Source organism: Lingula anatina, chromosome 1 (assembly GCF_051362555.1).
Source record: "Lingula anatina isolate TDL-2025a chromosome 1, LinAna3.0, whole genome shotgun sequence".
NCBI classification, from domain to species: domain Eukaryota; kingdom Metazoa; phylum Brachiopoda; class Lingulata; order Lingulida; family Lingulidae; genus Lingula; species Lingula anatina.
Window position 1 is genome coordinate 3,456,878 of NC_141767.1, and position 8,410 is coordinate 3,465,287.

Sequence of the window (8,410 nt, forward strand, 5' to 3'; positions counted from 1 at the left end):
TATCTATCAAATATCAGTTTTCTTAATCTCGCTCCGGTTTACGGTACTCTGTCAAAATTTAGTAAAAATTTTAAGCAATCATGGCCGCCTCCTGTGACCATAAAATTTCTGGATGAAGTTTTTGTTGTATAGCATTACGGTCTTTTTAATTAAGATAGCCATTTTTTCCTTTTTTAATGGTGAGATCTGCAGATTCAGACATGTCTCAAGTGAGAATAGAGGATCTGTTCAATGACTCCAGGTGATACTCTTTGAAATATGTCAGACTGTAGTAAATAGTAGGCACCCCGAAATTTGATGAATGTATTTAACATTAACGATAAGTAATATGCTGTTGTTATAACTTTTACTAAGTCATTATTTGCCCTTTGCTTTCTCTCTGAAAGCAGTAGAGGCCAAGGAAAAGTCATATGATGTATAAAAATATTTTGAATCATTGCAAAATGAATTTTTTAGGTTTCCTTCTGGAGCTGGTGTAATTGGGGTTGTTCTGTATTTCCCTGTTGGATTGCTGCTTGCTGTACTCAGATTTTTCATTGGATTACATACATATGTCATATCATGTATTCTTCCTAAGTCCAGCATTATTAGAAGGTAACTATGTCGGGTCTGTGATGTGAGAATAGAATATGAAGATAGAACATTTATAAAGGGGGTAAATGTTCAAAATAAATTTTGTAAAATTTTATGATGAGCTGCTTTACTGTTTCAAAATATGCAGGTGTGCATTATTTCCAGTTGTGAGATATATGTGTATCAAGTTGCAACAGTGGAATTTGCATCACTTTTGCTACTTAAGACAAAATTGTTTTTTTTCAGCTGTGTTTTTCGAGTGATGTATGGTATATTGGGAATTGTTGTCACTGTCACAAACCCAGAAAACAGGGACAAAAGTTGCAAAGTGATTGTCACAAATTTTGTCAGCTCCTTTGACAGAACAGCAGTGGATTTGGTTTATCCAGCAATCATGGTAACGTATCTTAACTGTGACAGTAGTCAATTTGATAGTGATAGAAAGATACATTACTTTGTCAGTGCTGTGATTGGGGAGATGCCTTGCTAATAGGGATCTGGTATACTGATTGCAAGATGTAGATTGATACTGATTGCGAGATGTAGATTGATTTTCAAAAATATTTTTACTTTGAACTATGTGCAATTTACTTTGGATATGCATTTATCTTTATAATGTTCAACAAATGTTAGTAGCTTCATAAATTATTATGCTTTGCTTTGTCCACAGCTTTAAACCTAACTTCAGATGCATTTCCCTTGAAAGTATATTTTTTGTAGAATAATCCAACTTTGCAGGGACTCATGCTGAATGCAGTCAGATAAATTGATGACACAACCCTTCAGACATCTAAGAGGTGATTAACTTGCATGTGAGCTCGAACTCTGGAAGGTTTTGCACTTCGTTTTGAGTGGAACCATATGCACACAAAAGCCACCCCATTGCTGCTTGAGGAAGCATGTCATTTAGTTAACTGCATTCAGCAAGAGCCTCCAAAGAGTTGGTTGGATCTGCGTAGAACCCTCCTTTAGACTAAAGTTTTTTCTTTTGTAGCCAAGTGTTTGGGATCTTCCTCCATTGCTGAATTGGATGCTTGGCTATAGCAATATGGGAGTAAAACAAGGGAGGGATATACTCATTCGCAATGCTAAGAAACATTTATTGGGTAATTACTTGTTAATATGATTGGAATTATATACATTAGATTTCTTCATACAATGTTAATAAACACAGCAGAAAATTGATTTTGGTTTTCATTATCAGGTTTTATGAATAATTTTATCTGTGGAACTTCTTTTAAGTTATTGGTTTTCATAATCAGGTTTTATAAATAATTTTCTTTGTAGAACATTTTTTAAGTTATTGGCTATATCGAATACAAGAGTCCTGTTATTGTTGAATTGAAGTAAAAGATGACACACATGCAGATATACTCACATACATGCGCCCACACACTTGTTCAAAACTTAATCAGACTATGGGTTGACTCAAGTTGCAGAGGGCTAAACGTTTATCATTTGTCTTCAGAGTCAAACCTACCAGTGTTAGCTCATCCTGAAGGTGCTTCTACCAATGGTAAAGTAGGAATGTTGAAATTCAGGTAAAATATTCAAGTTCTTTATTTCCCTATCCCCTTTATAAGTTGTTTTAGTTCTACTGAAATTAGGCAGACTTTATACATCTTTGCATGAAGAAAAGAAAAAGTAACTGAATTTTCATTTTGATCATTTTTCAACTCTGTTTTGTTTCAGTGTCTGGCCATTTTCTTTAGAAGACCCTGTTCAGCCTGTGAGTATTATATTATTATTTTTTTAGATACTACATTTCCTAATTTAAAATCATCTAAGTGAATGCAACATATACTTGATATTTGACATCAACAAAGCAAGTTAATGCCTTCTTTTCTTCATAATTTTCAGATTCTTATCAGTGTTCAGAGGCCCATTCCTATTGCAGCTGTGAGTATCTTACTCAGAACTCTTGACTGAATTCAATTTCTATATCAGGTTAAATGAATTTTGACTAAATTTAATAGGAATTTGATTAAGTGATAGTTTTTAGACATTTCTTACTTTCTTTTTCAAAATGATTCCCTAACTAGAGGAAATCTTACTTATGATATTTTTTAGGTATAAAGAAAACTGTTGATAGTATATTTTGTGCCCTTTTCTATTTCCAGTCTGTTCTGGGTGGCAGATGGTGGTTGGATGTTTTCTGGTCTTTGTTTGTGCCATACACGCACTTCAAATTAAGGTTGGTCACATAGATTTAGCACATTTCATATGCCAATAGGCACAGAATATTTTAAAGCACACTGTTGTAAGTTAAGTAAGTTAAAAAGCAAATCATTTTCCAGGAAATAATCTAGTGAAATAAGTTTTTATACTTTCCATGTTTGCATTACAGTGCTGCCAGTAAGTTGAAAACAGTAAGATCTTAGATCAGTGCTTACATTTCATGTGGCCTGACCAAAGGTCTTTTTCACCTCTTGTCATTGTGTTCATATTAACAAATTATCATTTAATTTTTTAAAGATGGTTTTTAAGATGGTTTTATCTTATTTTTGTACTTACTCAAATGATTCCACCAATGTATATATACATCAGAAAAGAACGAAAAAACTTTCAGGCTTTTCAAAATTTCATTGACAGAGTCCTCCCCACAATGGAGGCACAGGATGAGGAGAGTGTAGAGGACTTCACTAAAAGGGTGCAACAGGTGATGGCCGAAGAACTCGGGATCACGGCTACAAATTTTTCCAGTGCTGATAAAGTAGAATATGCTAAAAGGAAATTGATTGTTCAACCAGGTGGGAACCACGTTTCACACTTGGTTTGCCTGTGATTTGTTGCTTGGTCTGATAAGGTGCTGACTAAAAATATTTGAAAGTTTTTTATTGAAAGTAAACACATGGTTTTTGGTATTAACAGACTTACAGTTCAACTTAATATTCTAAGAAATGTAATATGCCAAGAAATGTAAACATGTATTGATTCGAGATAATAAAGACATTATGATCCAGTAATTTGCATCAAAAAAAGACATTTGGATGAATATAAAAATGTGAGAATAGTTCTCTTGCATGTAAATGTTTCGTAAACTGAAGTAAACGGGCCATATTTGAGTACTTCCCAGAGCTTTTTACAGGAAATGTATGTTTTTTTAATCCACTTACACTAACATCGTTTATATCTCTATGCCCTGCAGACTCTTCCACCAACAGTAGAAAAGCCACTGATCAACAAAGCCAGTCGTCACAGGTTGCCCCTCCGTCTAGTCCTGGGGCTGACACCAGGCTCCACACCATGGCTATGCAAGTCAGAGAGGTTCTGCCACATGTCCCCATTGAAGTTATCAAGAGAGATTTAGGCAAGTTGAACAGACAAACTCTAGTTTTGTTGTACTTTTATTATTTTCAAATCTTTTGAAAACATTATTATTAAAGAACGAAAATGTCATAATATTGTCACCCTAAACCATTCAGGGTGGTTTGGGCTCATTAATGTAAAACTTGTTCAATCATTTAATTTCAGGAACAACACGAGACGTTGACACTACAATAACTAACATACTAGAAGGCAGAGTAAAGTATGAGCCAGAGAGTGAGAGAACACAAAGTAGTTCTAGACCCCAGGTCAAGCCAACCCCAGTCTCAGTAAGTTATTTAATCCAAGCATACCTTGCTCACAATAAGCACCATTTATACTCCTTCATTATGATTGCTTTACATGAAATAATGTTCCAAAACAAAATTATCAGAGATGATAATATATAAATATATAATAATAAATAATCTTGAGTCTATTCAGTATAATTGCAACTCAAAGGTTGATATACAAAATATAGGTACATTTTCCAAAGACTAGAAATATGCACTGTACCACAAATGATAATTGTCCTTTGACTTCATATTTATTTTTGTTCCTTTCCAGCCTTCCTCAAATGCTGCTAAATCATTCTCACGCTCACCTCAGGAGAGGACATTGTCCCTGAACGACAGGAAACAAGCCTTGTTGGAGAATGCTAGGAGGAGGTATCTACAGAAGAACAGCCAACAGCAGTGAACTGTGACAGCTATTCTGTAATCTAGAGATGTACTATATGTTAAAAGATATCCACTAACGTCTAGTGAACAGCACTGACAAGCTGTTCTCTCCTTTACTACACTTGAACATGGCCAGTTTAAAATGCTGAAAGTATCAAAGTTACAGTGTGAGGTTTGACAAAAAGCGATTTCCTTTCTTAAATGTTGCCTGCTCATACCCCCTCATTGCACATAAGACCTAGCTTATACTTAAACGGAAAACTGAAGTAAATCACACAGTTAGTAAGTGGAATTTTCACATTGCTGTGCCTGGTGCAGGGTGATCAGTGAGACTGTTTCAAACCTGAAAGTGGGTTTTTGTTTAAATATGAATTCTCCATAACTGAAGACGAATTATTCAGTATGTTTTAATTGGTTAGTTCTTCAACAGTTGTAGTATAGACGTGTCAGTTCATTACAAACTGGTAATTTGAATGTTTCGCTGGGGTGCTACACTAATGTCATGGAGGATTTTTGTGGTAAAAAAATAACAATGTGTTTTTACAGAGAAAAAAGAAAACAGGAATGTATTTTGATATTATGTAAATAAGTGAGTAAACTATGTTAAAGTGAAGCTCAGGTCAAACAAATAAAAATGTCAGATTGACATTGAATATTTGGTTTGCTATTCCTTTTAATTTTTATTAAGTTTCATTCTCAGTCAAGTTTCAAAGTGTTGGTAGTTTTATATCAAATTATATCTTTCAACAGCAGTTGCCATTCTGACTTATGTAGTTATATCATTCTTATGTTAAATGCTGTGGAATGTATCACAAATGTGCAGATTTTTTTGTCTCAATGATCACAAAATGTTTCAACAAAATGCCCAGCATATGGTATGCAGCCAGCACATTACTACAAATCACTGTCCATCTTTGCAAATTTATTTGGATTGGAAATTGAAAAGAATCTGCTTCTATACACACATCATGCTTCTTGCTAACTATATGAGTGGTACTTTCAGACCAAAATTAAGTTCATTTTCAGTGTCATTGCACATATTCACAATACTTAATAACACGTTTAACCCTGTTAAAACAACAGAGACACTTAGATTTATCTTGGGTGTCATTTCTTTCAGGTATTTCAATAAAACGTCAAACTACAACAAACAACAAGGCCATATATTGACAATAAATATTTTATCATTCATGTTGCACTCTTTGATTTGCACAGCAGTCAACCTTAATTCCTGATATCCACTTTGATAATCGGTGCAATAATGATCACTCTTTACAATAAAAAATCCCTTAAAGACCTCAATTAAAAGCTGAACAAGTACTTGCTTTGCCAGCCTGTATCAGCTATTATTTCCTTGAAGATAAGCTGCTCTTTTGTGAAATACGTCCTGTATAAAAGTATGGAATGCGCAATCCGTGTTTTTACTGGCGTTCACCACCTGAGACTCCACACCAGAGGGCACTAGTAGTACACCAGTCTTCAAGTCTTTGAGAATTTCACTTTTAAGTCCATTAAGCTTTTGAGCAAATGTTTTAATGCCTTCAGGTATATGTGTTTGAGTTTCTGAAAAAAATTATAAAGAAATACTGTAATAATTGCACAAAAAAATAGTTATTTTGTAAAAAAAGTAAAATCATTGGTGCAACTTGTTTAAATGCCCTAATAAATTAGTGATATTTCTCAACGTTGTTTATATTTCTAATCCTACATGATATCATGTAAAAATAGATATCTTATTTTAACTAGTATAAAAACCATGGTAATCTCTTCCTTGTAATGTACTAGTACAAACCACACACCCCTACCTTTTTTCAATGCAATATGTTGTCCAATTAATTTCCTTAATATCTGGTCTGCTTGATGAATTAGATTTTCAGAGCATGTGATCCGACTCTCCTCCTTCATGGTCATATCCTCCTCTGGAGGCCTCTGTACTGGGTGGTGTAGTACATGATTCATAAACTGCAGAACAGAGTCACTGTAATGAAGAAAATTATGAAATATAAAATTAACAGTCTCACTTAACAAGTCATATTTTAATGGAACAGATATTAATGAGCTTCCATTAAAAAAAAAAAGAAATTAATCCTACAAGTTAAGAACAAGATTAATTAAAACAAAAGAACGTTTACAAGCAAGTACTCACACTGAAGAAGAAAACTCGTCTAAAGTAATACTGTTTTGTTCCCATGCCTCCTCGTGGTCCGGTGGCTCCAATCTTGTTGCCATGGTTACTATCACCTCTTCAGGGACGGCTTGCTCTCTTTTCCGATTTCTTTGTAATGCAGTCTCTACATCACAACTGATGTATACTTCACCAAAGCCAATTTCATCTTCAACAAGTAAATCAATGCTTCACTGTTAAGTACAAGTATACAGTTGTAAAAGTGGAACTTGATATGGACAATAAATGCTTTTTGAAGCAACAATAAAATAATACAGAATGTGAAAAGTACCAAGAAATTATATATATATATGTGTGTGTGTGTGCAATAGTGAAAACACAATAGTGAAATAAATTAGCACATCAACTTTTTCCTTTCAAAAAAAAAAAAAAAAAAAAAAATACTTAGCTGCTTGTTATGATTAAAATTTCACAAATATATCAATCTACTGAGTGATGTTATTTGTACCTAATAACTCTTACATTTTCTTGCCAGCTGGTAATATTCATATCTCATACTTCTATAGTAAAGATTGTCATCAATCAAAAAGACATGGTTTGTCTTATCCAATTCTGAGTAGCTTTTGATTCCTTGTAATTGTTCAAATCTTAATTGAATTTCAGCAGGAATTTCACTTTCTCTTCCCTGTGATACACCAAGAATTGATGCTATTTTCTGGTCAAGACATTTCATTATATTCCTTCTGTACTTCTTCCACTGTGAACATCCCTGAAACATATTTTGTTTCTGTCAATGCCAAGATATACATGTACGAGTAAATATCTATTTAATAGCAGTGTCAAGATGTAGTCCAAATAACCACACTCCAGCTTTCTATTTTGTCTTCATATATTCATTTGTGTTCAAGATTCAAACAACAGAGACTAAATGAAAATGTGAGTCAATAAGATTTCAACTTGTAGAGTAGGATTATTTGAATTAGAATGGTTCAGCCCTTCTCATACACTAATATTGCCAAGGTTGAAATTATTGGGATTTTTTTTCCACTTAAGTTATCTAATAAAATATTTTCACAAAGGTTATTTTTTTTCTCTTCCTCTTTTCTTGACATTATAAATTATATGTACAGTGTACCTAAGTCAAGTAGTGGGAAGATTTGAAAAATGAGTTAAAATATAAACCAATTTCTTTTTTTTTAAATATCCGTTAATATTAACTTTATTAATTAAAAATAGCCACTATGGCCAACCTCCTCGGACACTGTCTGTAGTATAGTTCTTTCTGTGTCCGCCGGCAGCAGTTCATCATAGCATACATGGTACAACTTCAGGCTCAGCTCAGCTGACTTCTGTTGACATTTGGCTGCTTCTGATAAAAGACGCTTGCACAGCGTCGTCTTACCGCTACCTGGTAAGCCACATAGAAGAAATATACATGTATTGTCGCTGCATTTCACGTTTTCTACCATTGGTGTTGAATAAATATTTCCTGTTCATATTACACTTATACCAGTCATATCTTAGTTGTACACGCGTGCTACATGGGCGCCGACATACTTACAGAGGGCGAGTGGCAAACCATTTCTTAACGATATATTATCTCGGCTGTGATTGGCTGTATGTATCTCCTCCTAGTCCAAAAAAACACCATTTGATCTTACTATACTCGATGTGAATTGTAAACTGTTAACACTTGGATATAAATATATTGTTTTTACACAATTTT

General features: G+C 33.9%; 2 protein-coding genes across 2 annotated transcripts; one reads left to right on the forward strand and one right to left on the reverse strand.

Moving 5' to 3' along the window:
- The first annotated feature begins 53 nt into the window (after positions 1 to 53).
- LOC106151137 (lipid droplet-regulating VLDL assembly factor AUP1) lies at positions 54 to 5,212 on the forward strand. The gene is made up of 12 exons (XM_013524239.2): positions 54 to 241; positions 457 to 594; positions 820 to 970; positions 1,568 to 1,679; positions 2,042 to 2,114; positions 2,266 to 2,302; positions 2,434 to 2,472; positions 2,694 to 2,767; positions 3,166 to 3,323; positions 3,722 to 3,883; positions 4,048 to 4,169; positions 4,447 to 5,212. The coding sequence occupies exons 1-12, from the start codon at positions 177 to 179 to the stop codon at positions 4,576 to 4,578; spliced, it is 1,263 nt and encodes a 420-aa protein (XP_013379693.2). The 5' UTR covers positions 54 to 176; the 3' UTR covers positions 4,579 to 5,212.
- Positions 5,213 to 5,701: 489 nt separating this feature from the next.
- LOC106151138 (L-seryl-tRNA(Sec) kinase) lies at positions 5,702 to 8,269 on the reverse strand. Its single transcript, XM_013524240.2, has 5 exons — positions 7,935 to 8,269; positions 7,207 to 7,453; positions 6,706 to 6,892; positions 6,365 to 6,537; positions 5,702 to 6,122 (listed from the first exon to the last, which is right to left on the reverse strand). The coding sequence occupies exons 1-5, from the start codon at positions 8,151 to 8,153 to the stop codon at positions 5,899 to 5,901; spliced, it is 1,050 nt and encodes a 349-aa protein (XP_013379694.2). The 5' UTR covers positions 8,154 to 8,269; the 3' UTR covers positions 5,702 to 5,898.
- Positions 8,270 to 8,410: the final 141 nt, after the last annotated feature.

Bases quoted from the DNA above. Each gene is read 5' to 3' on its own strand.
- LOC106151137 (XM_013524239.2), top strand. From the start codon at position 177: ATGGTGAGATCTGCAGATTCAGACATGTCTCAAGTGAGAATAGAGGAT. The intron at 595-819 runs GTAACTATGTCG...GTTTTTTTTCAG, and splicing joins AAGTCCAGCATTATTAGAAG to CTGTGTTTTTCGAGTGATGT. The intron at 971-1,567 runs GTAACGTATCTT...TTTCTTTTGTAG, and splicing joins TGGTTTATCCAGCAATCATG to CCAAGTGTTTGGGATCTTCC.
- LOC106151138 (XM_013524240.2), bottom strand. From the start codon at position 8,153: ATGGTAGAAAACGTGAAATGCAGCGACAATACATGTATATTTCTTCTA. The intron at 7,454-7,934 runs GTTGGCCATAGT...AATATGTTTCAG, and splicing joins TACAGACAGTGTCCGAGGAG to GGATGTTCACAGTGGAAGAA. The intron at 6,123-6,364 runs GTAGGGGTGTGT...AATTTTTTTCAG, and splicing joins ACATATTGCATTGAAAAAAG to AAACTCAAACACATATACCT.